Here is a 26,172-nt window from a genome sequence, read left to right as displayed (position 1 = left end):
AAAAATCGAGGAAGGTCACTTTAGTACCCCTGCGAAGGGCTTCACAATCTCAGTAGGGACATTGTCAGTTTTGCTGGCTTGGCTAGCCGTCATAGGGAAGGCCCTTATCAGTTATGGTACCACTAATTTTGCCAATGCAGAGGAAAATTAACAAAAGATGCTGTTAGCTAGACATGAAGAACTGTTTGGTCTTTTGCTTGTTCTGGTGGTGAAGATAATGTCGAACGTGCTGGTTGGCTTTCTGGAAAACTAAGTAGAGTTGACCAAAGGCTTGGAACCGACGCAATAAAATCACACCTAAAGCAGTTAAACAACTACCTAGATCCCCGCCGGGGACAATCCTCGAATCGTGTTTCTCAATTAGGAAAGTCTACCTCTCCGTTTAAGAGGAACTTTTCTGAGCAAGTTTCTTCATCACTTCGCCATAGGACCTCATCATGAGTCGTCCAGCCGGATCATCTCTCCAATTCATCTGCAAACAGTGCCGCCATACGCTGAGGAGGAAAATAGGTCAAGATGCGCGACGCTTCACGACAACGCGCCTGCTCGAATCACGTATGCAAATATCCTTCGCTTTCAGTTTCCCTATGCTTATGGACCGCTGACATTGGAACAGGTGCATTGCCTACCTTCAAGCCGACTTCCTCACCAGAACTTGATGGGCTTCTGTCCACGATTCGTATGAAATACTTCCTGCCTCAGTATCTCAATGAGCACCAACGCAAGCTCATTCGGTCCAGTAAGCTTAGATCACAATTGGAGAATGACCCAGTGTACGCTACATTTGGGGATGAGGAGATACGTCTTCAGCATATGGATATAGCAAACGAAATGCCACGAAAGTCAGCATTCCTCAAGGCTATAAGTCTCTTCGCAAGCGAGGACTGGAAGAATCTCCCAAGCTTGCTAGAAGGCTATCATCACGCTAAAGCGAATTTAGACCCGCAATGGCTCGGATTGATGATTCAAATGGCGAGAGAAGCTGGCGTGATGAATATCGTGGTGCAGTGCCTTGCCCAAGTAGAGCGAAACGGTCTCTCGCTAGGGATACCGACGGTGAGGGAACAGATTTTGTTGGGTATTCGGCAAATTGCAAGAGAAGCAAAATGGGATGTAGAAGGTACGAAGACGCTGCGAAAGGCGGAGCATGTTCTGCGACACATGGAACATCCAGCGCACTGCGGCAGTCGCACAGTTTCCGATCAGGACCCCCGTGCCGAAGCCTATGTTGTCGCTATTCCGCTTGAGCTGGCGGCACGCCAAGCCATCAGAGCTGGTAGAGACGAGAGAAACAAGGTGGAAATATACTCGAATCGCCTCATTGCAGCCCTAGCACAACAGAAGAGCGCTTTAGTATGCCCATCTGAAGATCGTGAAAGCATTTTTTTTTTTTAAATTTACTGACATATCTGCAGACCGAAACGGCTTGCTGGAGACTTGGAAATAACCTTGTCAAGCCTTTGAACATCAAGAAAGCGGTAGAGTCACTGGATTTGCTTGTCGCAAAATTCATACCTGTGCAGAGCGCTCTTAAGCTTGCGCAACAATTACGGGGCGATAGCTGGACAGATGACGAAAGAGCCTTTGTCGCATATCTTGTCAAGCAGATTGAGCAAAAGCTCGATGCTGCTGTTCAGGAGGTTTCTAAGTATGCGAGCTCAGGAGTTGAGATGAAAATACCTGCCATTGATGAATGGCGACATGTCGAACACTAACAGTGTATCTGCCTCTTTGACGGACCGTTGTGCGCTTTTTAAGTCAGTCGCTGTACAACCTGAGCCAGAAGAATTGCACTTGATTTAGGAGGCAACGAGTAGTACTTGTTTGTATCGGTATAATTTTGATTAAGTTTTTGCAGTCGTTCAATTTCTGTATTAAGAATGTATGCAAATGCCGATATGTAGTGGGCTAGCCGCAGATATTGTACGCTGTCTCGCACTCGTCTCCATGAATAAAACACCTGCTATTTACTGGCGAACGGTGCATAGCTGAAATGCTCTTTTGTCTCCTTGTAATATCATTTATCTGGTAAATGACACCGCGCGGTAAGGTCCTGCACGCCTTGAAGTCATAATGCAGCCAAGAATGAGCCGCTCTACGATTCGGAGCACCTGACCTGTGTAATAACTCAAAATTCATTTATAACGGGAATAACAAAGCAATGTTGCCGTCATTCCGGTCTGTGAATTTCCTGCAAAACCTTGTGCATCTCAAGATGCCGAGATCTCGTAGCTTGACGAAGAGCATTCAGCGCCGCTCCCAGTGTTCGGGACAAAGCTCTTCTGAAAGAATTAGCCCAGGATGCGCCAACAATCCCACGGCCATGGCTGCTACTTTTCTCTGTTTGGGGGCGCAGAAACCCTGATCGGCAGTCAATTGGATCTGGAATGGCAGCTCCGTTCTGTGGCGGTTCCCGGGTAAGAGGGCTCGCAATGGCGCATGTGATGGATGTGCTTGTACCCCACGATGTATCCGCTTCAAAGTACGATCGCACGCGAGTCGTTAGGACACCTTTTGCTAGCAAGGTTTTGTTCCCAGTTAGTGGAATCACCGTAAGGAAGGTGAACTGCTGAAGCGATAGCAAAATTGGTAACAGCGTCAGGTTGGGGCAAGCATCCCATGCCCCAGGCTTCCGTCACTAGAGCGAGGTTTTTTTTTTCTTTCTTTGCCACGTGAGGTTCTTGGTGCAGCAAGACGTCTCTGCGTGCGACAAGACTCTTACCGACATTTCGGTCATTGCTCTGTTCGCTAATCCGGCCGTGGGCTTGGGGAAAGAATTTCTAGATGGTTAGTTAGCCCCGCCAGCGCTACTACTACTACAACAACTACTGCTGCTGCTGCTGCTGCTGTTGCTTTGCTTGTGAAAATTGGTGGCCGCCACTGGTGTTTGGGGTCACAATGTGGGCAAGGGAGGATGAGAGCGGACGGGTTTAATTCTTGTGCCTAGCGGCAACCATGTGTCATCCATCCCTACATAAAAGCCGAAGTTTGTCAGTTCAAGTTCCTTCGCTTTGGTCGGGAAGGCCCCTTACACTGTGCGGACTGCCAACCGAACGTCGCAGGCGGGCCACTTTGCCGTCTCGCACAAGTAGCTTCGCTTATCTCAGCGGCTCTCCGTTCACTTTTGTCGGGCGCCGATACGTTTTCAAAAGTTGGGAAGAGCGGCATAAGAGGCGAATTCTATGACGAAGCGTGCATCACAGACAGGCCGGAGATCTACCAGCGCTAAAGAGTGCTCCCGCCCTGGACGAGATCCTCCGATGCGGTTGGCCAACTCCTGCTCTGTACCGGTGGGCTTCGACGTGCAGACGGCGATGGATGGGAGACCGACACTTCGCTCGTAGGCTGGCGGACGAGTCGAAGGGGCGTGGGGAAGCCACCAACAGGCGGGCTTGAATTGTGCAAGGCAAAGCGTAAGCTCTCGCATCCCGGACGACCATGACAGGATCGCCCGCAGGCCCAACGAAAGCCCACGCATGTGAGAGAGCACACGCCGCGCCAGCATCTGTGCCCATGCTTTCTTTTCCAGTGGGCTGCATTTTTTCACGTGCTTGTGCAAGCGTCCAGGCTTGCACGTCGAGTGTCGACGCTTGAAGCTTGTGAGAGACGTCCAGCGAGGGACTGCGCACACGCCCTCGCTCGTGGCTTTCACATTCACCCTCCCGACGACTCCCTGAGCCGCGTGCAATTTGGCATCATCATCATTCGGCTCTGTTCAGCCGACACAGTCCTCTGCCGTTCTTTTCATGACTCTCCACATGATTTTATGACCTCACGTCCTCATCCCCTACCCTTCACTCCGTCTCCGATAACTTTTGGGCGGGGAGACAAGTCTCTCGGCGCATTCACAGCCTCGGCGTCATCGATCGTGAGCGGCTACAGCACGCGCCTTCCAACCCCATAATCTCTATGGAGTTTGAGCGTGAGAGACCGCCAGCGTACGCACACGTCCCTAGCGACCTCAAGTTGCCTTCCGTGCCCAACCACGACATCCCTTCGAACGGGTCGCCGAGCCTGATCAACTTGCCCGACCTACGCTCGTTGGGTCTCCCAGAAGCACGGCACTCGAACGAACACTGGCCACACTACCGGCAGAATGGACAGTTGAATCCGAACGCTTTTCCCTCAGTGCCGTCGGCACCGCCGCGGGCGTCGGTAGACCCGCCTCTGGGAAGTCCGATGGCTACGGAGAGCATCTTGAGCTCGGACGACAGAGCGGCGAGGGCGCCAAGCGTGATGAGTATGGACGATCCAGATACGAGGATGGCCGTTGAGGCATTGTCCGGATTGAAGAACCCAGAATTCATGCGCTCGCCCTCGGCGCGCAGCACAACACTTTCCAATCACCAAAGTGTTCCCTATTCACCTCCACAAGAAGAAACAGAAGAGCCGATTCTATCACTGGTTACTGCCAACCATCCATGGATCGGTGCAACTATAAATGGCTCTGTCGCTACGTACAACTTTTCTAAGCACTATTCACCAGCATTCATACGGAACGGCGCAGAGTTTGTGGAACGTAACGTTGGATCGCCCATTGCGAGCACTCTGAGACGAACTGGAGTAGAAGGTGGTGTTCGACGGTATCTTGGTGACAGGAGACCGAGTGATTTTGCGAAGGAAGAGAGACAGCGCAAACGAGCACGGGAAAGATCTCCCGACAAGGATGTTGAGAAGGGAGTAACTTCGCCATCCTCAACCGCCGAGCAAAGAAGGTCGCGCGCAGGATCCCAGGCTTCGTTTGCCTCTTTGCCACCATACGATGAGCACAGATCTCCGCGTTACGAAGAGCTTGCTACAACTACGCAGCAAGAGCCATCGGCGCAAAAATCAATGTCGGCTCCGCGCAACTGGCGTACGCAACTTATGATTACCACGTCAGGTCTAGGTGCTGCTCTTAGCGAAGTTTCGCTGAAGAATTTGAGATTCTGCCTAGGCCTGCTTCGCGGCGCGACAGACAGTATAACAACAATGATGGTGGCTCTAAAGAAACTGCTTGACGACTACGAGGAGAGGGCCAGAAATTCTGCCGATGAGACGCTACCTAATTTCACATTGACCCAGGAGCAGGAAGCGGCGTCGACGAGGATAGCAGAGAGTATAAAGTCTGCACATCGGGAAATTATGAAGACCCTGGAATCGATTACCAACTCAATCTCACACTATGCTGGTGCCGCCCTGCCCGAAAATGCGGCTGCGCTCGTGAGACGACAGTTGATGTCTCTCCCGCAGCGTTGGCGAGTCGCCGAGTCCACGGCTGCGGAACAGAATGGTGCAAACGGGCACTCGCAAACGCAGAGCGAGATGGTCAAAGCAGGAAAGACGATTGTTGTTTTCGCAGGCCAGAGTCTCGATATGCTGGCACAAGTGACGATGGTGGTAAGCGCAACCATTCAGAATGCAGAGGGATGGCTAGAACGTATGGGCCGGCGCTCTGGGCAAAGCCAAGTCTCAAGCCCACCCGCTATGCTCCCTGCAAAGGACGATAGAAAGACATTCGACTCTCAGCCGCAACATCCCGTAGGTGTGGATTATCAGATGATGGAGAAGAAGTAGCGGATCAACGGACTCACTGTTTGTTGTTTTCTAGCTGTCGTTGGAAAAAACATGCGTTTGATGTGAAAGTGTGAAGTGTATGATGAATTATGGCCTTTTTCTGCATATACATATATATATTTCTTATCTGTAACATAACATCTTTTTCGAGACGTTTCACATGCAATTGCACTGATACATCTTGATACAAGACAGTTTTGAAGATCTATTCGCAAGAACGACTCCCTGGCGAAGTCCTGGACTTCGAGAACAACTCATTCTTCACGTCGTTATGAGCTTATGGTGAGCATCCAGGCACCCTATCCCTCCTTTAGGTCAGCTCAGATGACGTTCTAATTCCTCCAAAATACTTCACGAGAGGTTAGAGCGACGATGGTGTCAGGGTGGCAACATTCCTGACATGCTTTCGGGACTGTTCTCTCTCGCTGTGCATCTTAGCTGTAGTATCCTGCATTCGAAGAACATTCCTACGCTCTTGCTTCACTGCAGAGCTATTCATACCCTGACCATATCCTGGCTGTGGCATCCCTTAGCTACATCTGCGCTATTCGTTGGCTTGAATGTGCGTATGTGTTGTAAAAAGCTTCAGCCTCGTGGCGTCCCGAAACGGTATTCGCATATCGAAGAGCAGGGTCCCCTCCCCACCAGCCATACCATTTACACGTCTGCTGAATTCCTCGCGACCGCTCTACACCGACCACACCACCGATTAAATTCAAACGCCTCAACCCGGCTGCTTGTATTCTTGTTTACTGGTGAACTCTGTCTACTGACATTCGATAGGCGCTGTATCTATTCCGGCAGTGTTGCAGCACGCAAAAATGTCTACTCTCCCAAGTAATCTGCAGACCAGCAGTGACCCGTACGTCGAGAGCCCGCGTTAGCCATTGCAGGCCATCAAGGCTAACCAAGGTTGCCCAGTCCGATCCTTCCCAAGCCCTTCAACGCAAACCAGCCGGAGACGATCCGTCTGCATCCGTTCTCGAGCAATGAGATCTCGACAAAGTCACCACAGCCCGAAGAGGACGCCTCAGTGGAGGAGCGCCTAAACAGACTACGCACATTCTACAAGGAGCATGGGATGAGGCGTTTCGCTGAGGCGGTCATGCTGTGTCACGAGCATAATCACCCACACGTCATGCTCCTTCAGATTGCGAATTCGTTCTATAAGCTGTAAGTTGATGAACTACACGGGCATATAAAGTGATGAAGGACTTAATTATTTCAAATAGACCGGGGAATTGGCTCAAGCATGATGAGGAAGAGATTGAAGGTGTGCAGCGCATACTGGACGAGCTATTCGAACCTGATAATTCCCCACCCAGCGAAACAAAATGGGAAATCGGAGACGCGGTTGGTCAGTGGTGGCGGCCGAACTTTGAGACGAGTCTCTACCCATATATTCCTGCACACGTAACCAGACCGAAGGAGTGTAAGAAGATGTACCTCATACCCTTACCGCAGAGGAGTAAGTGCCGTGATTCAACTACAGAATCTCACTGACGCCAATGTCTGCCGCAGAGGTAATTGCAGTCCCGAAGAACCTTAAATTTCTCGCCATTCCCTTTCACGAGCTATACGAGAACGCTTCGACCTACGGCCCTCAGCTGGCTGCGCTTCCACATTATCTGGCAAAGTACAGGTTTGAGTACGTTGACGAAAACGGCAATGTGGTGGCCATCACACCTGGAGGTGTACCTCAGGATGGCGACAGGACAACTTTAGAAGATCCTCGATACTACCATGGAGGTTCCAATGGCACGAATGGTGTCACAGCAGAAGATACAGAAATGAAATGAAGCGGTTGTAAAGTTATGTCGATTGTTTGCAAGATATGTTTATGGCCGCACGAGATAATACACAAAATAGCTCGCAATTCAGATTTTGGGACTAGATACCAGCTATAGAATCAGAGCGCTATAGCACAACTAAAATTTTATTCGCGATTACAATCACAAGTTCTCGAACTCTGCTTGATCAGAGCATTGCTTTGTGACCTCATGGAATGAACACTTTTTTTCATCGTCAATCCTTACCCTGCGTATGCTTTGCTAAGAAATCCAACCTCTTTATAATTAAAGGCAGGATTGGGGAATCAGCCCCCAAAAACATGGCATAGGAAATAGAATATATTAATATATATATGTATGGCTTCTTTGCAGCCTTGTCTTCAGCCTATTGCATCATGTACCTCGGCTAGACCTACCTAGGGACGGAATCTCAAGTTTGTCCCGCATCTAGCTCGTCACTTCATCGACATTTTCAACGAGACTGTTGCGGCAACACAAAGAGCAAAAGATAGATTTTTAAGCACTTTCTTGATCGCCTAAACACTACTGCAGCCCGGCTGCTCTCTCAGAGATGCTACTCCTCGGCCTCACTGGCTCGATCGCGACGGGTAAATCCACCGTTTCAAGCCTCTTGCGTACCGCGCCGTACAACCTACCCATCATAGACGCAGACGTCATTGCACGACAAGTTGTAGAGCCAGGCACGCCAGGTTACAAGAAGATAGTAGAGTACTTCGGGCCTACAACGCCTGATCTCCTCCTTCCAACGGATGATCCTGTATGCGGCGGTAAGGAGAACGGCAAAGATGGGAAAGGCCGGCCGCTGAACAGGCCGGCGCTGGGTCGAAGGGTGTTTGGCACGAGCGAGGATCGCGTAAAGGATCGCAAGGTTCTCAATGGGATTGTGCATCCTGCCGTGGGCAAGGCTATCTACAAGGCTATTTTCTACTACTTTATTACGGGCCATTGGGCAGTCGTGCTGGACATACCCTTATTGTTTGAGAGTGGATGGGAAAGGTACTGCGGGAATGTCATGGTCGTCGCTGTGTCTGATCCCGCAGTGCAGATGAAGAGACTAAGGGAGAGAGACCCACACCTGACCGCTGAGGACGCGGAAAACAGGGTCAAATCACAGGGCGATGTGCGCGAAAAGGCGCGGCGCGCACTTGCAAGGGGCGAGAAGCGGGGGGTGGTCGTGTGGAACGATGGCGACAAGGAGGACCTCAAGAGAGAACTGGCCAAGGTTATGAAGGAGGTACAGGCGGCGAGTCCGCAGTGGTGGGCATATGCCTGCTTGGTGTGTCCTCCATTGGCGGCCGCATCTGCAGCGTACAATATCTGGATCAATTGGCGGGCACAGAAGGCGTGGACGGAGTCAAAGGAGAAGGAAAAGGCGAAATTATGAGGGAATGGGGGTCTACTCTTCCCTCAAACAGCGAACTGAAAGTGGGCTTCACGATCTTCCCCACAAACGAGGATGAGGCCCAGCGATGCGGTTCATTCCTGCATATGTATGGTACGACGTACAGCGCTTTTTTGTATCTTAGGCGGCTGGAATTCCGCATCACGATGGACCCAACCAGATCTTAATCCTCCGAGGTACCGGTGAGGATATCTGCCAACGCTGTGTGAGCTCAGCAGCGTCAGACCGAGATGGCCATCAGACCAAGGAGAAGGGTAGGCTGAATATCGGGTCATGACTAAAGTAGCATTTGTAATACAGGGATACCAATATCAAGAATGCTTGATTCTTGAGCCTGCAGGTGTCATATGTGGATTACATATTCACACGTCGAAAAGGCGTGAGGGACTCGCTATTAGATCAGACGCGTAGTTGGCTTGTAACAGCATCAATGCGCATTGAAATCATTTTACATGTATCTGTCCTTGGATTGGGCGTCTTTTTAGGCAGTCGGACGTTCACCGTTGATGGAAGTTCTTGATGGAATTGGCTGAGTTACAACACGCTGAGCGTGCATTTAACCACGAACTACAAACTGTTCTTCGCAGGGAAACCTCGAGATTCAGCCGTCCGTTGAACTACTCCGATCTATGTCGTTACCATGTACTAAATGCTGCAGCTAGCAGCTCCTACGTGTACAAGCCACACTCGCCTGCTCTCCATCAGATGCGTTTCGCCACCGGTTGCAACCGCTACCGACGAGTTAGCCCTGCCGATCATGATAGACACTGTACACGTCTCGTACAATTTGTCCGCTGCGATTCGGCAGGTTGCCCACGCCCAACAAGAACCAAGAATCAATCCGGGCGCGACTTGGTTTCGGCCCAGCCGACTTAAGGGAAAAAACTGGGCAACGATGTGCGATCGCGATCGAATCAAGTTTTTCCTGCTACGATCCTAGCGTCGGATCGCGAAACAGTGATCCAAGACTTCTGTCAAAAGAGAGCCCGAGCCGTTCGTGGACGCAGTGCCCGTCGCGCGCCGTTTTATTTCGATCGACACCCATCGCAGACGGCAATCGACCGTCGCTGTCGGCGTTGGTTTAGTTCTTCACAGCCTCAGTGCCTCCAGATTGTAACACTCCCTTGCTTGATTTCAACTTCCTTTCCAACCCAGGTTTTCGTTCCTCTTCTTGTCCTTCCGCTGTTATCGGTTTGGTTCTGTTCAGTTTCTTTGCACTAGTGAGCCTTCATCAGGGCTCGAAGGAGCCTCATTGACATTCGGAGTCGATGAAGATGCCATTGGGCGCCATATGAGCCCCCTGACGTCGTTCCTGACTCTAGATCTGTCCCTCGACTGCCATGCTGTTGTCAAAACCATCCTTAAGTCAAATGTTCGGGAGCAAAGATAGCCCCACAAGCGCTCACAACACGTCTTACCCATCATGCGCGCTCCATGAGCACAGACGACGTGATCCATGGTCTAAAAAAGTGATACCAAGGATGCACTCGAGAAGGACATCATACGATTCCACATGGACAAAGTCGAGTTCACAGTCGAGGAGTCCATCGGTCGATTCCAACAATTTAGGGAGACGTAAATTGCAGAAGGTACAAGTCCATCAAACATCATATATCTGCCAAGAAGTTCTAAGGCTAGTTCAGTTACCAATTTCAAACTTGCCGCGACCACAATCATCAAGATCACATGCTCGTCTGTCGTCGGACAAGCCACTCCCTTCTCTGCCGATCTGGCAGCAACAGTACGCCCTTCAGCTCACAGGTGCTGCAGAGGCGCATTCGGAGAGCATGAAGCAGGATCAATCTCTGTATACAAGTCCGCGTGACGGTGCTCCCACGTATGCCGGCTCAAACAATCGTCAACATTGTCTATTTAGAGCTTGCTAACTTTTACATCGAGCAGCGCACGACCAAGGATGCCTGATTTCGGAGACTCGTTTGTTTTAGAACGCCCTCGACGGAGAGCAACGGCTTCAAAGAAGGGTTGGCGCTTTTATTGCGAGGCAATTGTCAACTATCGTGAAAATAGGCGGAGCTCAAAGACTTCGACGGGTAGCTAAGGAGCAAGTAGAACTGCAAAGTTGTTGGATTGAAGCCTTCTGGATCGGCTAGAAGTGCATGATGGAGCATTTATGATTGTTATGAGTACATTCACTGAGCTTGGCTAGATGGATTGGCCCCGGCATTTGCGAACGTAAGCGAAGCGTGCGGGTTGCAGGTATTGATATTCACACCACGTGCCGCTCCAAAAGGCCCATCAAATCGTTCTAGAACAGCATGGGAACTCGCTTCGCGTTTGGCAGTGTAAGTAAGCTTTCACCTTTTCAGCATATGTCCTGTCACTACGATGCAATTTACTTGGTGCAAATCGATACTGGAAGTAGCTACCACGATGTAATGTGGGTGTTTCCTCACACGGATTTGAATATTCAACTCAGATGCTTTTGTATGACCGTTAACCTAGTCGATCAATAAGACATATGAAAGCGCTGTTAAAAAAAATCCAATATGAGTGTTCTATCCTCTGGCTATCTGGATGAAGACAGCCTGGACGGCCTCGCACTCCGTCACGTTGGACAAAACTCATTCTCTCGAGACTGGCAAACCAATTCGCGACCATCGCACATAATATCGCCGGCTTTCGTATTGAATAAGAAAGCAACTTGCTGCGATCAGTCAAGCCACGACGTGACTTCGACACGCGTGCTACAGAGTAACAAGAGTTCGATCAAAATGACACCGAAGTCATTGTTTACCGTTAGCGACCTTGCAGCCATAGCAAATATTCTTCTTCGTTTCGACAGCAACCGTCGAATCAAGAAGCATACCATCCCGCCAGCAGCAGAGACCTTGTTAAAGAGAAATAGTGCCCCTTGGAGTTTTGAGCGGTTGCCATCTTGCGACGCTCCAGAATCGTCGAATACACAAGATAGACGGAAAGCGAGGAGAAGAAAAGCGTCGAGTCAGTCATATAAGCAAACGGAGAGCTTGATCAGTCCATTTTACGCACTCGATAACCAGGACATATCACTTTTCCGACAACGAAAATTCAGGTCGGGATCAAGAGATCGAGTCGAATCAATGCCAGAGGCAAAACTGACGGAGATTGCTTACACGGTAGTGGAGGAGCATCGGTCTCACGGATCTCAGGCAATCAACTGTGAATCTATTCCCCTGAGGAGCAGTTCCTACGTAACAGCGCCTCACCTTCCGAATGGCAAGAAGAACGAGAAGCAGCTACATCGGGACGAGGAGGGAAAAAGTGGCGCAGATCGAGCAGATGTTGCCGGCCCAGATAGGGAAGGGAATGCGTTAGCATCCCATGCTCGGGAGAAAAGCCCTTCACTGAGCGCAAAGATTTATAGTTGGGATATGGATCCTGATTCGAGACCACCTTCTCGCAATGGTTCTTTCCGTCCATCCAAACCAGGCACTTGGTTAGGCGTTTCGACTGCAGCGGGAGGTGAGAAAAGCAGCTTAAGACATAGGAAAAGTCGACACAGAAAATTTGATGCTGTTGATGGTGCTTGTAGCAGAAGCGGAATTCCCATTTCATCCACACGAAGAAAAGCAAGTTCTCACATTTCTCATAATGCCAACGATGATAAGCGTTTTCAGCAAGCTCTGTTCTTTTCGAGCGGATCACCAGAAGAAGAGCGCGTCATGCCGCATATAAAGCAAGACTGGTTAGGGCTGCAGGACAGTAGTTCGAAGGCAAGTGTTGCACGGCATAGTCATCATAGCTTTACTACCACGTCCCCGAAAGTCAACACGGCAGGTTTGATGACGATTCCTGAAGGCTACCTTCTCGAGAAACATACACTCAGTGCGACGCTGGGCGAACTTAGTGATTCTAACACGTACCCACATTTGAATCAAGCCTCTTCAAGTTGTTCTGGTCAGTTCCCAGGAAATTTCTTGAAGAAGAACTTAGAAGCCCCAGCAAAACAGGTTCAGCCTTTCTGTGCAGGACCGAAATTATACAGGGCACCGACTGTGGAAGATGTGCCTGAAGGATGGAACGGATGGGAACAAAACGAACTAAAGCAGCACACGCATTCTCAGCAGACTTTACAAAGCTATTCTCGTAAGAAAAAAGGTGTCAATCACTGGGAGAAGATGTCAATACCAAATCACAGCTATGGTAATCGCTCAAGCATAAAACAAGATCCCTTAAATCCAAGTCTTCAATCAGATTCTGCAGAAAAAGTTGATCAATGGATCAATTTTGTTCCACCCCCGGATGAGCAAACCATATTTCGTGAAATTTCGAAGAGGACACGATCTACTTCTCATATACCACGTTACAGTCGAAGTAATGATCTGGCAAATGGTTGGAAGAATAGATCAGGGTCCTCAAATGCGAGTCTTGGCACAGGTTATGGAAGACGAGGTGTAAAAGAAAGCAATGCAACGGCAAGGGCAGCGGTATGGGGTCAGGGACAAGACTGGGACAAGATGACAACTGCCGGATCGAGTACGAAAGCGGAAGTTGGGATGCGAAGGGATACTGTGCGAAGCTGGAAAACCAGCAGTCACAACATGCCTTTGATCGATGACACAGGCCAATGGTAAGATGGAGCCCAAATCCTGTCGGTGGACTGGTCATTTTTTAACTTTGGCGCTTCTAAGCTTATATTATAACCTCGCACTGTCCGTTAAAGAGAACAAGTTGTGACCTTTCAATCGCGAGTCTTCCCTAACCACTCCACTCAAACCAATGGGCTCTTTCTTTCCCGTAGCGAGTGCCATCAGCGTGGCCTCATCAGCGTGGTTTGCGACGAAGCGTTCCCCGGAAAACTTCATTCGACCGATGATGTGCGCTTTTCCAGGCTTGCCATCCCGATCCCAATCCACAGTGTACGTCTCTATCACAGCCTCGCCCTTAGGACTCTCTGAAATCTTCGGCGCTGGCACGTTTGCGAGGTGGTCTGGCAGTGGATTCCTATCCGGGTAGGGTGTTGCACGAGGAGTGCTCGATAAGCAGACGACGTACTGATATGTGAGGACTCCTCCGTTAGCCAATATCAGACCATTCTTTCCACGGCCGGCACGTAATTGACGGGTCATTTCTGTGATTGCATGCATGGAGTAATTGTTTCCAGCGCCGCCAAATGAAGTCAGACCTCCGAGCAACGTGATCGGTTTCTTTGATCCAACAATAGGGAGACCAAGGTGTTCACATGCGAGCTTGGGAACGATTGGAAAACAGCTACCTTTGCATTAGACCACGATTCTGAAGTACGGCAATAAGTCTCTCTCACGAGTAGAAGTCGTAAAGGTCAATGTCATCCTTGCTCAGGTTTGACATCTGAAGCGCTGCATCAATCGACCTCGAAATGGCAGGAGCATGATAAAAATTGGGCCTCTCCCAGACTAGAGATGCTTCGTTAGTTTCTAATGTCTTTCAGACAATGTATCTTTGCTTACAATGATCAGCATCGGATGTTCCAGCCCCTCCAAGAGGATATATCCATCTATCCTCCGGAACACCTAGCTCCTTCGCATGCTTCGTTGAGGTTAGAACCACAGCACCAGCCAGATTGACAGTGTTGAATGCGTTCATCAGTAGAGTGTCTGCACTAGGTCAGCTTCATGAGCAACAAGTCATGGTTCAACATACAGGGAGTGCAAATCATTCGATTCTTCTTCGACGGTGTCCCGATGAACTCCGCCGTCGCGGCTGGTTTACCGTAGTTCCAGGCAAACGGCTGTTTTTCAGCGACTTTAGCCCACTCGGCGTACATCTCCGCTGATTCTTTGTTGTTTTCCACTAGACTCTGACCACGATGGGCACGAAATCCGTTTTCATAAAGCGGATAGACTTGGATTGGGGCTCCTATGCCATGTCTGGCACCGAGGTCTGGGATGGCGTTAGTGCGTGTGAGCAGGTTACCGTGCGGGTGGAGGCCTACCAGTTCCAAGATCACGCGTAGTAGGCGAAAAGACGCTGTCTACATTGCGTGATGGCTTCGTCCATCCTGGAGGGGGTAGCTTGTTCGCGGCAGCACATGCGCTCACTGCGCAATCGATCAGATAATTGTAGCTTATGAGATGTAGTTTCGACCATACATGAAGCTAAAGCCTCCCCGCCCGTTATCACAGCTATCTTGACATGACCCTTTGCGACCCGTCTCGCAGCCTCGTCGAGAAGCTTCGCAGGTTGGTTACCACCGTGTGGACTGACGAACTTGTGCTGTGCCTGTACCCCAAGCCTCCCTGCAAGCAAGCCAGCAAGGTCCGGATAAGGCCAGGTCCACGGAAGAACTACGTCGATGCTGTCAATCTGCGATTGCAGTCTCGACAAGTCTGATGCTTTGGAGTCCTTGAGGGCAATTTCAATGGCTCTTAACATCAATTCAGCGGGTTCAAAGGCGTCTTCGACCTTTTGAGAGCGATTTTTGAAGTCGCCTACTCCGATGATGACCGGAACATTTGAAGCCATTGCCGAAGACGAAATAATTCGCTCAATCACATTAAGCAACCACGGCGAAAATAAGTTCGCGTAACCAGATCACCGCAAAGGACGTTCAATATGAAGAACAACAAACAACAGGAGTTCGTTGCGACCAGGCCCCGGTTCTTCGTCACCGACTTCTGACGCGGTCATGGACAACATGTGCGGAGATAGCCTAGCGATTATGCCGAGGCCCGACGAAGCAGCGAAAAAGCGTTCATCAAAGTCCCCAAGCGCAGAGGGATGAGGTCACTAACTATGCCCTGGGGGGTGCCCAACTGCCCTCTAGGTTGGGGCAGTGATGGCGACCAAGTCAACCGACACAGAATCATTTCAGTAGTCGGTTTAGCAGGCGTGTTGCGTACCATGTATCAACCACGCTTGCAGTACTGACTTGCAATGCAACTTTAAAGCACAAGGCAGTAAGTAGCTGAGTGATACTGAGCAACTTTAAAGCTCCTCAATGTGAACAAATTTACGGAGTCGGCTCGCATCCTCCGTTGCTGGCTCTGTAGCGAGGAATGCACGGAGAGGAAAACGCCATCAGCACATCGTGAAGCAGAAATACGGTAGCTATATTACGTTCGGCTCACATATCAGTGCTTTGGGTGCTGCTGAAGAACCAAGGAAAGCTGTTGTCTGGCAGGAATTGCGTTATGTGTGCCTCCTTAGCGGTTTGCGTGTTGCTCAGCCGCAGTGCTATGGAGGACAGTTTGCCTTTCCTAGCGAGCTCCACCCCTTGCGCGCAATGCCAAGCAGATCTGGCACGCAACTTTCAGACAGAGAAGCAGCTTTATTGAGCGGCACACCGATACGTCGCATTCACACCACCAGCTCCCATATTCGCATCATGGATTTGCGCTCCATGTTAAATCCTGTCGCCGATGGCGCTGCTGCTGCTGCTGCCGCCGCCGCCGCCGCTGCACAGGCTCAAGCTCAAGCTCAGGCGCAAACATATTTGAAGACACCGCAAAGAACGGTGTCGCTCGTGCAGCCTTTGACTACGCAGAGCAGTCATTCGCCTCCAGCGCAAAAGACTCCTCTACCTAGAACCGCGTCGCTACCTGTGCAAGGCACGCAATATCGACGCGAAAGCACGGCGAGCGTGAGCCCGAAGACGATGCCTCCGCCAGCACCAGTGCCTTACCAGACCCCTTCCCCTGTCATATCACGAAAGCGAAGTCTTTCCCACTTAAGCGATCATCAGCACACTCCGCAGCCAGCGGTGAAGAAGCGAAAGTACGATCCGAAGTCCCCCCCGCCATGGGCGCGTCGGGAACGTGATGGATATCGTTTCGTGCAAGTCCCAAAGACGGGACCAAACGCGACCGTCAACAACAGCATTACGCCCCAAATGCAGCCTCAGACTCATGCAAATCACCAGTCTAGTCATCCTCCGCCTTCTGCCGCAGCCACCAACCTGCATCAGTCTCTTCCTCCTGAACCGCGCTTCGAACCCAGCATCGACAACAATGAGCCTTACAATGATATGGAGCGGGCAATATGCGATTTCTTGTTCCAGAATGTCATTCTGCAGGATATGCAGTTCAGCTCGCCAACAAAGTTTGAAATCGAAGCGAAATTGGGCTCAATAAAGGACTGGCAAGATGAGCGGCTGCGTTTGCGCTTGCCTATCATAACCGATGCTGTATTGGATCCGCAGGGCCCACGCCCAAAATTCGAAAGCTCCATGAAAATAGACCAGCACTCGAGGTTGAACAAGTATCTAAATAGTGCAGTACAGCAATCGCAGCGACCTGGCCGACGACCGATCGTTTACAAGCATCTACGCGAGACAGACTACTTCTACGACATACCTCAAATGGCTCTTCATCTAGTTGACCCCGTTGTGCTTGAACATCACAACCGAAGTGGAAAGCGAGGACCACCTCGGTTGCGCGTGACTAGGGACAATGCAACGAACGAAATTACCGCCGTCATCATGAAGACACGTCTGCATGACCTTGAAGTTCGTTGTCCGAATGATGAATTTGACTTTCGCGTGAGCATATCTCTCGAAACACAGTGGACTCACCCAGGCTGGGAGAATTTTCCCGAACATCTGGACCACGGCGTTCGCACGTCGCGCAACAAGGACCGCCTCAGCTACCAGCACCAAGGCTTCCTAGTCGATCTAACGCAAGTCACACCATTTGCGAAGCAGGGCGAGAAGGTTGAAAAGACACATGAGCTGGAGATCGAAATGGACGTGGACAGACTGATCGAAGAGGGTTACAAGAACCTCAACAACCAGCCAAATGAGTACGAAAATCTGATTCACGTGTTTCTGAACAACGTGAAGGTGGTCAATCGTGCGGCACGCGCACCCCCGCAACCAATGCAGCCTCCGAGATAACTCGGCTACAAGAATTGTATGGTCGTCAATACTTGTCTTCATAGCTCCTTTGTTTCAAGCTCAGCCCAGGAAAAAGCGTCGATTGAGCTCGCGGCGATGATATTTCTGTTGATACCATTAGGCATATGAGCTGCTGTCTATTCTAGCTCTTTAATGCAACTCAAAGCCCGAAAAGGGATTTCATGACGACGACGACTTTGCGCAACATTATAATCTTGCTGAAGGTCCTATGCTCCTCTCACTCCGTCAGTGCACTTGTAGCAGATGCGTGATTAACGCCCGAAGCAAAACAGGTAGCTATCAAAAATCGTGCGAAATGCCTGCGGTACACTTGAAGTTGCCTCCTTGTAGTACCTTTGATTTACCTGTGCGGCCTCAGAAAATGCATTTATCTCGAGCTGCAGCTCGCTTACGTGGACAAAAATGAACAGGGATGTCAACCTAACTAACGTGTGCTTTCGAAACAAAGACGAGTTAAGTCAACGTTAGTTGTAAACTTCCGACGCCAATGACATCACATCGCCGGACCAAGCGTCGGTCAAGAGCAAGTCGGAAAAACGCCTCATGATACACAGGGCATATCCAAGCGCGTGTGCATCGATCCAATTGCCAGCCCAAGTTAGACTCGTGTTCCCGAGTGCTAGTCAGATCTTGGATAGAGTTGATACTAGATCCTGCCCTGGATTGGAACGAGCTCAGGAAGCTGTTTTACAGCATTTGCTTAAAGCTCCCTGTCCTTTTCTCAACTCTCCTTCAAACATTTCAGCCCGCTGAATGACGCTGTTGATATTTGAAATATTTTCCCGACCATACACTTGATCTTCCCAAAATCATTCCGCATTCTCGACGCATGACCGAGGGGTTGAACGCTGAGGAGATCATCCAAAATACCTCCATACGCCTTACAGAACGAGACGACAGATCGTTGCAGACATGGTTTCTTCACATGATACTTCGCTTGGCAGGTAATCATGTAGGACGTCCGGGCAAAACTTATCCCGTGGGCTCGGCACAGCTCAAACCACCGTCATCGACCAGGAAAATGTGTAACGTTAATCAGCGAAGGGTTGAGGACGTATGGATGTACGACTTGACCCTGAAGTACGAGAGATCAAAGGTGAAGAAGAAAGAAAAAGGGAAGACAGTACACAGAATATATTACTGGGCAGGTGGAGGTTGGCAGTCGCCGCCAGGAACGTCGCACTGGAGGTTTTTAACTGCCCTCCTGAATGAGTTACCGCAAGCTACCATCACTTTGATATCCTATCCCCTTGCTCCGAATTCTCCAGCGCCAACAGCATTTCCACACCTTCTACGCCTGTACAACGCCATAATGAAAGAGTCTGCTGAGAAAGGAGAGATAGTTACGTTAGGTGGTGATAGCTCCGGTGGCGAGATCGTGCTGTGTATTCCACTGGAAGCCTTGAGGCAGAACATTTATGCTCCAAAACCACATTCTATCATGGCCATATGCCCCTCAGTTGATCTAAGTCGTGAAAATCCAGCAATTAAAGAGATCCAGAAGCACGACCCTATATTAAAGGTCAGATTCATCAACGAGACTGCCTCGAGGTGGGCAGGGAGCTGGGACAGGAAAGATCCTCGAATATCGCCTATATATTCTGAACAGCTCAGTCTGTTTCAACGTGCCAACATCAAAGTGGATGGAATAACCGCTGGTTACGACCTTCTTGGCCCAGATGGAATTCTGATGAGAAACAAGCTGGCGAAGAATAAGGTGGAGGGCGAGTGGCTCCACTGGGAGAAGATGATGCACTGTTGGCCACTCGTGAAGACTTATGGAATCAGCCCCGAAAGTGAAGAAGCTTTTCAATGGATGGTCAATGTTTTAAGACGCCGGGTCGAGGAACAGATAAGCGATGTGGCTACTGCTGGGGAAGGAAATGCGAGAAAAGACAAAGCCAAGGACGATTTTGGGCAAGGAGAGAATGTATGAAAATAAAAACAGCATTGTCGTTGGAGTTGTCTCATTTTCACAGTTGAGTTCCTAGCAGAGTCAACATCTTCTTTCCATCGTTCTCAGTTTGTTAATCGGACCCAACAACATTTCTTTGGTGATCGACCCTAGATGCATTAGGCGTAATCGTCCTCGTCGAATCGTGAAACCAATACGAGATCCAAGCTTCGATCATGCTATTCACGCCAGCACCTGTTCGCGCTGTTTAAGTAACGCAAAAGTTGGTTTCTCGGTACCACGCTCGAAACATGTCAGTGGTTTTCATATAGATTTTTGATTTTTTTTTTTTTTCAATTTTTAATTTTTTATTTTTATTCTTATTTTTTTTGGTCACTCATCACCGGAATAGGGTAAAGATTTGATGTAGATATGGCAAGCTGCGGCCTTTGAACAAATGCTTCACTCACAAGTATGCCAGCAATCAGTATCGATAATCTCATTCGATCACCGTTATACCTGCTTAGTGCGACATTTTGATCTCTCCTGTGTAGGTTTCTAACAATATCCTTTCATTGTAGTTGAGTCTAGATAACATACAAGATCGTGATTAGGAGCTGCGGGAGAGTTCTGCCTCCACGTAAAGCTCCTGAGAGGAAGAAAAAGTTCCCCATAGAGTCTACAGTTTTTGCGTTCTGTGAACAACTTAAGCCAGATATCTCAAAAGGCCACCTAATGCACGTGTGAAGACGACGTTGACGAGCACTCACGCTCTGTGGAGCTTTTCGGCCGGAGCCGGAATCGGAGTGTCCTCAACATGCGTGGAACTGAGCGCTTTCTGCGCGCATCAGATAAGATTAGACCCTATCTATCCAACAATCTACGTGCCGTACAAAGTTCTTCTCTCCATTACGATTTTCCATGCGGCTTTTCGGGTTCTCTTTTACTGGGGCACTGTGGGAGAAAGACACCGAAGTATTTTCGAACTTGGAGAAGAATCACACGGATCTGCGCTCACCTTTCTTGGAGCCTAAACTTCGAATAGCATGGACACGCGAACATCTCTGGATGTACAATGCTGTTTTATGCCTGTTTCTCTTTGTCATATGGCTTCTGCGGACTGTGAGGGTATTGAGAAGACGACGAAAATGTTACAAGAGTGCTAATACTAGGGACACCTCGTTCGACGGTACATCATCTGATTCTAGTAGCACGCTTACCGGCACTGCAACACCACCAGAAGTTTTGAAGAGCGAACATGACGACGACGAGCACAAACCGCTTCTTCAAAGAACCCAAAATGGACGTTATAGAGCGTGGGGACATATCCTTCGTCGCAGACTTCGAGGGTTCCTCATGTATCAGCCTCAGCCGTTGCCCTACATCGGCAAGGTCCTGCCTGACAACGGAACCACACTATTCGTACTTGGCTTCGTTTTTTTCAACTTCATACTCGCAAGCGTTCACATACCTTTTGAATCCAGAATGTGGCTTGTATTCAGCGATCGCTGTGCAAGCCTCTTTGCTGCAAATCTTCCACTTCTTTATCTGCTAGCGGCGAAAAACCAGCCTTTGAAACGCATTACAGGGTACTCGTATGAGGCCCTGAACATTTTCCACCGCCGCCTGGGTGAAATGATGTGTCTATTTGCTTTCCTTCACATGGCGTCGTCCTTCTATATTTATTTCAGTATGGTCAAACCAATCCTACGGATTTGTTTCTGGCGATTTGTCAATAACAGGCTCATACTTTGCGGAATCTGTGCTCTCATTTGCTATGAAGCACTATATCTCACGTCACTCAGCAGCTTTCGAAAGCGCAGGTATGAGTTGTTTTTGGTATTGCATGTTATGTTGCAAGTTGGAGGCCTGGGCTTTCTCTGGTTCCACTACTTCAGCAGCAGAGTCTACGTCCTAACCTCGGTTGTATTATTTGTAGTCGACCGATTGGTGTATCGTCTCATCCTGAAGAGTACATCCGTAGAAGCTGGACTGGAGGTGCTTGAAGATGGAGAAACAGTCATGCTTTCCGCGCACTGGGCGATCACAAACACAAGACCACTTGTCTTGGGTCGCCACTGTGTCAGAAATGGCTGGCGACCTGCTGAACACGTCTTCATCACCATTCCAGCTCTGTCAAGTTCAGCAATCCTGCAAGCGCATCCGTTCACTGTCGCCTCGGCGGCGCCTGATATGACGGCCTCGATGCCTCATGCGTGGTTCTCGATCCTGATCAGGTCGCACGGCGGATTCTCCAGAGACCTGCTAAACTATGCCCGCCAACACAGGAAGGTCAACGTACGCATTGATGGGCCATATGGCACTCCAGAGCCCCTACACATGCTGGAGGACTCTGATCACGCAATTGTCGTCGCCGGAGGAAGCGGGATCGCTGTTGTGTTTCCCCTTGCTTGGTCTCTCTTGCAGCCACTAGCTTCCGATTTCTCTTCAGATGGTCCAAGACCTGGACCTCGTCGAAAAGGAAAGCAGAGAAAAGTGTCGCTGATATGGATCATCCATTCAGCTTCTCACTTATCTTGGATACCGCGAGACTATCTGGACGAATTGACTGACCTGGGCCTGCATGTTAGAATTCCGCCACCAACGGCTACATACGGTCGGCCTAACGTTGGTTTGATTGTGGAAGACATGGTGCATGACGACTGGAAGGGAGGTCGGGCTGGAGTTGTAGTCAGTGGGCCTGACGCACTTAACAGAGATGTGCGAAATGCGTGTTCGCGACTGGTTGACGAGGGGTTTAACGTGGAATTGACTGTAGAGAAGTTCGGCTGGTAGCCATGTTAGTGAAAGAGACTGAGCAGAGTTGTACATATTCGAGGCATCTTGACTCCATAGAGTGCAAGAGGGATAGCGGCTCACCTGATTCTGCGAACTGGCCAAACTGAGAGGCGAAGTGAAGAAGGGAAAGAACATATTCGGTGACGCAAAGTATAGCCAAGACATAGTCATTCCAATGCCCAAGTCAGGTTTGTAAATGCTGCCACACTTAGACTAAGGATGATTGGACGACCTATGGGTGGATCAAAGTGGCGTGTATTATGCCCTACAATACACTCTACACCGCTCATGATATGCCCCTCGAAACGCAGCGCATCGACCTCCCATGAAAAGCCCTCTCTAAGATATGCTCACATCGTGTGCTTACGCTGTATAAATCCAAAAAGTTCCGACGCACAAAGCCGTCAGTCAGTCCGCAATTGACAACCTCTACGTGCAATAAGCGAACACCATCTCCAAATGCAAAGCATAGAAGTCGCGAGAAGTATGGCCGTGCTGGAACTGCCAAAGGCTCTTGAATACAGGGGAAAGTAGTGCTGACAAGTTAGCTGCAAATGCGGTTGATATCCAAAAAGCTGGGCTCGACTGATGGGGATCTCGTCTAGGAAGCCTTGTCCATGAATGCGAATCTCCAGCCTTGTGAATCATAACGCCAAAGATCACAGCACGTATACTGTCATTATCCGGTATAGCCATTATGCGAAACACCTTCAAGGCCTTTATTTGACCATCTGTCCGATACATTAGCGATTAATGTCATTGCAAATTTGTGAGATTGAAGTATACATCTTGACTTTCCTATCGTCTCCTGCCGATGCAAACAGCGTGTGATTCCTCGGATGCCACGCCACAGCATTGACGCAACCCGGCGAGTGGGCATCTAAAGCCTCAACAAAATGCCCCGTAGTTCGCCAAATGTAAATTTTGGAGTCTAGGATATGATTAGTTCTGCCGATAACTCAAATAGTAAAACTCACCTTCACTGCCACTTACAACGAATGACTCGTTTGCACCACCGAAGACGCTTTTGATCATAAAATTCGCTTGCTTGTGACCTTCGAACGTCTGAAGGACCTCGCCAGTATCTATGGCCATAAGTCGAATTTTATTATCATTCATGCCGACAAGCATGTGCTTAGAATCCGCGCTGATCTTAACAGAAGTCATCATAGCTTTTCCAAACTCGTATCGATTGATCAGCTCCCTTGTGAAAAAGTCGTAGACCAATATCTGGTATACCAGAAGCGCAACAAGTTTCTGACCGTCTGGCGAGAGTGCGACGTCGAAGATCCGCATATTTGCGTCATTGCTCCATGTGTAAACTAGCTCGTATTCCTCGTCTGAAGCCTCTGGCGGCAAGATTCTATAAATAGACAACGAGTTCTTGTGGTCCTGCGAGCCAATGACAAAGGTGTTGCTATCAGGTGCCCATGTAGCCGCGCTAACAGGATGTTCGAAATGACGCATTTCAGCAATGCAACCTCCTGTGGCGGTGTTCCATATTCGCGCTGTACAGTCTTTCTCTCTTGAGCAGGTCACGAGCTTCGAATCGTCTGGGCTCCAGGAGATATAGCATACTTCCGCGTGATGTTCTGCTAGAATATGGACCTTTTTGAAGTCGTTATCCACGTCGTAGATGTAGACGTATTTGTCCTTGCTGGCCGTTGCTAAGTATTTGCCATTATTCGAGAAGGCAAGACACCAGACTTCATCTTCGTGGTCTGCAAGAGTTCGTACGCAGGTAGAAGGAAAGTTTGAACGATCACAGAGGTGGTCAAGGTACAATGAAGGCGATTCGACGGTGTTGTGGTAAAGGCAATTCTGGATCCAGCCTTGCTTTGTCTCGTGTAGCAAAACGGCTAGTCTGTGCTCTGGAATCATGGTGCTCGGCGATATGGACTTTGACAGTTCAGTGAGGAGTATACTTCTCGAAGCACCCTCAGCACCATCCCAGCCAGCTTGTTGCTTGAGTTCCTCCGGCTTGCACATGAGGAGGCTACGAGTTTGTTAGCGCATTTTCACTGAAGAAGAAGTCACACTGACTACTGAGTTCACTCATACCTTGATAGATGATGGAGCTGATTGGTGTCCTGGAAACCTAATGGAGTAAGCTCTTGCCGTAGAACCATCAGAGCACGGCCTTGATCTCTATTCTCAAGTAGCTCGAGATATTTCTGTTGCTTTAACCAAAAGCGCATCTCATCTATGTTTGCGCCCTCGGATAATGTGAGCCCACCCGAAGGTCCGCGCTGACCGAAATCTACGCCCTTTCCAGTTCCCTGTAACGAGACTCCACCGCCGGTATCTTGGGCTGAACTCCCGAATAACAACGCTTCCGCCTCTGCCCATTCTCCATGCAACACAGCATGTCTGAAAGCGGCCACTTCCGGTCCCTCAAGCTCGTAGCCGCTCTCCTTGCTCAAGGTTCTCGCGGATTCGGGATAGCCAAGATCGTTTAAGCTTTGTATCAGTATTCGAGCTACCTCTTCTCTACTGTGACCAAACCACTTGGACGGCAGCGGCTGGGAGACTCCAACCCCGTTACTCTCTCCGTTCGAGTGACCATTCGTGTACTTCTTCGACGTAGGGGAGAGGCCATTCGAGGATCCGTTTGAGTATGCCGGCGACTGCGATGTGTTTGTGCTTCCCAAACGCATATTATCGCTTCGAATGCGCTTGGATATGTGTGTAGATGAGGGCCCGCCTCTTGATGTAGAAGCAGAAAGACCGGCCGCTTCCAGATCTTCCGGGCCGGAGTCGTCAGAGGAAGATCTCGGACGCTTCGTTCCGGCAACAATATTGTGCGTGCTTTCGATATGGGCTGAGTTTCTAGGGGCTAAAGGAGGGAGGATGGTTTGCGGGGCGGATGGGTGGTCGGCGGTGAGTGGGGAGGTGGTTTGGTCGTCGTCTGCCAGGTCGGCGGGTGTTTGGTAGTGGTGGATTCAACACTTCACTCGCTTCAAGATACGTACCAGCAACACGATGATCTCGTTGTTACTGGTCCGACCTCCTGAAGCAGCAAAGCAGCCTCCACGACGTGTAACCTCTTCTCTAGTCTTGAGCGGATCGGGGGAATGTAAAGGCTGGTCCTGCCAAAAGGCAAGTGCCCTCCTTGCAGTGGTTACTATGGCGTGTGGAACTTGGTTTGTTCTCAACAAGGATGTCCAGGGCTTCTCAGGGATACTGCTTTACGAGATATCGTTCGTAGGTTGTTTCTCGCGTGGTTTCTTGCTCTGAAGGTTGGTGCTGAATGTGCTGTGAGGGTTGGACGTTGGAGAGAGCTGTGTCGGAGCAGCCACGCTTGCGAGTTCCGCGATTCGTCCAACGGTAACCACACCAAAGTTTACGTTTGAAACATCCGTGGCGGGAACCAAGTCCTATTTTCGTCTTTGGACCTTTCTTTGGAGATCCGTTAGGCCTTGCGTATAGTTGATCAACGAGTTACGGCATTTGGGTGGCTTCGAAGGTCGTCATGTCATGACCGGGGGTTGCATGCAGCGTACGCATGACGAGGGCACACAGACTCACTCAAACACCACATGCATGCTCTCTTCGCCGCCGTACGGGAATCCAAGCTGCTGCCCCGCCGCGACAGATAAGAAAATGACACACGCCACCTGAACGGGCTGTCCGTACGTTCCTAGGTTCTTCTTCTGGCTAGCCTGTCTATCTGCCTTGTCTCTGTTTGGACAACCAAGTCTACCGGACTCCAGCCAGCGCATCCAAAAGTCAGCTTCGCCTTAGTTCTATCCTGCTCCCAGCGCTTGCCCCTCACAGCGGCGGCCGGTTCACAACAAAGACATGATCGAAACATTCCAAGCAGGCTAGACACCACGAGTGGGTCGTCATCTGTCCAAGAGATCTGTAGGCTAAGACC

At 49.8% G+C, this 26,172-nt stretch overlaps 10 protein-coding genes across 11 annotated transcripts; 8 read left to right on the top strand and 2 right to left on the bottom strand.

Annotated features, from left to right (window-relative positions):
* The first annotated feature begins 386 nt into the window (after window positions 1-386).
* Window positions 387-1,975, top strand: PV09_02283. 2 transcript variants are annotated; one of them, XM_016355296.1, is made up of 3 exons: window positions 387-555; window positions 617-1,353; window positions 1,416-1,975. In XM_016355296.1, the coding sequence occupies exons 1-3, from the start codon at window positions 438-440 to the stop codon at window positions 1,713-1,715; spliced, it is 1,155 nt and encodes a 384-aa protein (XP_016217312.1). In that variant the 5' UTR covers window positions 387-437; the 3' UTR covers window positions 1,716-1,975. The 2 variants fall into 2 exon arrangements, with proteins under 2 accessions (XP_016217312.1, XP_016217313.1); XM_016355297.1 differs by having other exon boundaries at window positions 617-1,975.
* Window positions 1,976-3,564: 1,589 nt separating this feature from the next.
* Window positions 3,565-5,778, top strand: PV09_02282 (uncharacterized protein). The gene has a single exon (XM_016355295.1). It carries the CDS (start codon window positions 3,910-3,912, stop codon window positions 5,554-5,556), a length of 1,647 nt encoding a protein of 548 aa, XP_016217311.1. The 5' UTR covers window positions 3,565-3,909; the 3' UTR covers window positions 5,557-5,778.
* Window positions 5,779-6,221: 443 nt separating this feature from the next.
* On the top strand, window positions 6,222-7,512 carry PV09_02281 (uncharacterized protein). The gene is made up of 4 exons (XM_016355294.1): window positions 6,222-6,418; window positions 6,478-6,729; window positions 6,789-7,024; window positions 7,078-7,512. Exons 1-4 carry the CDS (start codon window positions 6,378-6,380, stop codon window positions 7,353-7,355), a joined length of 807 nt encoding a protein of 268 aa, XP_016217310.1. The 5' UTR covers window positions 6,222-6,377; the 3' UTR covers window positions 7,356-7,512.
* A 292-nt stretch (window positions 7,513-7,804) lies between these two features.
* PV09_02280 (dephospho-CoA kinase) lies at window positions 7,805-9,174 on the top strand. Its single transcript, XM_016355293.1, has one exon. The coding sequence runs from the start codon at window positions 7,918-7,920 to the stop codon at window positions 8,749-8,751; it is 834 nt and encodes a 277-aa protein (XP_016217309.1). The 5' UTR covers window positions 7,805-7,917; the 3' UTR covers window positions 8,752-9,174.
* Window positions 9,175-11,640: 2,466 nt separating this feature from the next.
* PV09_02279 (uncharacterized protein) lies at window positions 11,641-13,343 on the top strand (the record flags this gene model as incomplete). Its single annotated transcript, XM_016355292.1, has 1 exon — window positions 11,641-13,343. Exon 1 carries the CDS (start codon window positions 11,850-11,852, stop codon window positions 13,341-13,343), a length of 1,494 nt encoding a protein of 497 aa, XP_016217308.1. The 5' UTR covers window positions 11,641-11,849.
* Window positions 13,338-15,349, bottom strand: PV09_02278 (uncharacterized protein). Its single transcript, XM_016355291.1, has 6 exons — window positions 14,841-15,349; window positions 14,684-14,788; window positions 14,392-14,631; window positions 14,199-14,345; window positions 14,033-14,144; window positions 13,338-13,980 (listed from the first exon to the last, which is right to left on the bottom strand). Exons 1-6 carry the CDS (start codon window positions 15,211-15,213, stop codon window positions 13,407-13,409), a joined length of 1,551 nt encoding a protein of 516 aa, XP_016217307.1. The 5' UTR covers window positions 15,214-15,349; the 3' UTR covers window positions 13,338-13,406.
* A 624-nt stretch (window positions 15,350-15,973) lies between these two features.
* PV09_02277 (uncharacterized protein) lies at window positions 15,974-17,768 on the top strand (the record flags this gene model as incomplete). The annotated part of the gene is made up of 1 exon (XM_016355290.1): window positions 15,974-17,768. One exon carries the CDS (start codon window positions 15,974-15,976, stop codon window positions 17,579-17,581), a length of 1,608 nt encoding a protein of 535 aa, XP_016217306.1. The 3' UTR covers window positions 17,582-17,768.
* Window positions 17,769-18,117: 349 nt separating this feature from the next.
* On the top strand, window positions 18,118-19,592 carry PV09_02276 (uncharacterized protein). The gene has a single exon (XM_016355289.1). It carries the CDS (start codon window positions 18,432-18,434, stop codon window positions 19,536-19,538), a length of 1,107 nt encoding a protein of 368 aa, XP_016217305.1. The 5' UTR covers window positions 18,118-18,431; the 3' UTR covers window positions 19,539-19,592.
* Window positions 19,593-20,369: 777 nt separating this feature from the next.
* On the top strand, window positions 20,370-22,524 carry PV09_02275 (uncharacterized protein). Its single transcript, XM_016355288.1, has one exon. It carries the CDS (start codon window positions 20,418-20,420, stop codon window positions 22,290-22,292), a length of 1,875 nt encoding a protein of 624 aa, XP_016217304.1. The 5' UTR covers window positions 20,370-20,417; the 3' UTR covers window positions 22,293-22,524.
* Window positions 22,418-25,847, bottom strand: PV09_02274 (uncharacterized protein). The gene is made up of 4 exons (XM_016355287.1): window positions 24,357-25,847; window positions 23,273-24,291; window positions 23,082-23,226; window positions 22,418-23,026 (listed from the first exon to the last, which is right to left on the bottom strand). The coding sequence occupies exons 1-4, from the start codon at window positions 24,950-24,952 to the stop codon at window positions 22,975-22,977; spliced, it is 1,812 nt and encodes a 603-aa protein (XP_016217303.1). The 5' UTR covers window positions 24,953-25,847; the 3' UTR covers window positions 22,418-22,974.
* Window positions 25,848-26,172: the final 325 nt, after the last annotated feature.

Source organism: Verruconis gallopava (genome assembly GCF_000836295.1).
Source record: "Verruconis gallopava strain CBS 43764 unplaced genomic scaffold supercont1.5, whole genome shotgun sequence".
Lineage (NCBI taxonomy): Eukaryota > Fungi > Ascomycota > Dothideomycetes > Venturiales > Sympoventuriaceae > Verruconis > Verruconis gallopava.
The sequence above is the reverse complement of the archived record's forward strand: the minus strand, read 5'-3'. Positions and strand labels throughout refer to the sequence as shown.

What these genes read in the sequence shown, in the direction of transcription:
- PV09_02283 (XM_016355296.1), top strand. Translation starts at nt 438, where the DNA reads ATGAGTCGTCCAGCCGGATCATCTCTCCAATTCATCTGCAAACAGTGC. An exon ending in AACGCGCCTGCTCGAATCAC is followed by an intron (nt 556 to 616) that starts GTATGCAAATAT and finishes ACATTGGAACAG; the next exon opens with GTGCATTGCCTACCTTCAAG. An exon ending in CACAACAGAAGAGCGCTTTA is followed by an intron (nt 1,354 to 1,415) that starts GTATGCCCATCT and finishes ACATATCTGCAG; the next exon opens with ACCGAAACGGCTTGCTGGAG.
- PV09_02274 (XM_016355287.1), bottom strand. Translation starts at nt 24,952, where the DNA reads ATGCGTTTGGGAAGCACAAACACATCGCAGTCGCCGGCATACTCAAAC. An exon ending in CAGCTCCATCATCTATCAAG is followed by an intron (nt 24,292 to 24,356) that starts GTATGAGTGAAC and finishes ACAAACTCGTAG; the next exon opens with CCTCCTCATGTGCAAGCCGG. An exon ending in GACGATAGGAAAGTCAAGAT is followed by an intron (nt 23,027 to 23,081) that starts GTATACTTCAAT and finishes TGTATCGGACAG; the next exon opens with ATGGTCAAATAAAGGCCTTG.
- PV09_02278 (XM_016355291.1), bottom strand. Translation starts at nt 15,213, where the DNA reads ATGGCTTCAAATGTTCCGGTCATCATCGGAGTAGGCGACTTCAAAAAT. An exon ending in TACGCGTGATCTTGGAACTG is followed by an intron (nt 14,632 to 14,683) that starts GTAGGCCTCCAC and finishes ACGCCATCCCAG; the next exon opens with ACCTCGGTGCCAGACATGGC. An exon ending in GACCTTTACGACTTCTACTC is followed by an intron (nt 13,981 to 14,032) that starts GTGAGAGAGACT and finishes ATGCAAAGGTAG; the next exon opens with CTGTTTTCCAATCGTTCCCA.
- PV09_02282 (XM_016355295.1), top strand. Translation starts at nt 3,910, where the DNA reads ATGGAGTTTGAGCGTGAGAGACCGCCAGCGTACGCACACGTCCCTAGC.
- PV09_02276 (XM_016355289.1), top strand. Translation starts at nt 18,432, where the DNA reads ATGACCGAGGGGTTGAACGCTGAGGAGATCATCCAAAATACCTCCATA.
- PV09_02280 (XM_016355293.1), top strand. Translation starts at nt 7,918, where the DNA reads ATGCTACTCCTCGGCCTCACTGGCTCGATCGCGACGGGTAAATCCACC.
- PV09_02275 (XM_016355288.1), top strand. Translation starts at nt 20,418, where the DNA reads ATGCGGCTTTTCGGGTTCTCTTTTACTGGGGCACTGTGGGAGAAAGAC.
- PV09_02281 (XM_016355294.1), top strand. Translation starts at nt 6,378, where the DNA reads ATGTCTACTCTCCCAAGTAATCTGCAGACCAGCAGTGACCC. An exon ending in CTGCAGACCAGCAGTGACCC is followed by an intron (nt 6,419 to 6,477) that starts GTACGTCGAGAG and finishes AAGGTTGCCCAG; the next exon opens with TCCGATCCTTCCCAAGCCCT. An exon ending in CATACCCTTACCGCAGAGGA is followed by an intron (nt 7,025 to 7,077) that starts GTAAGTGCCGTG and finishes TGTCTGCCGCAG; the next exon opens with AGGTAATTGCAGTCCCGAAG.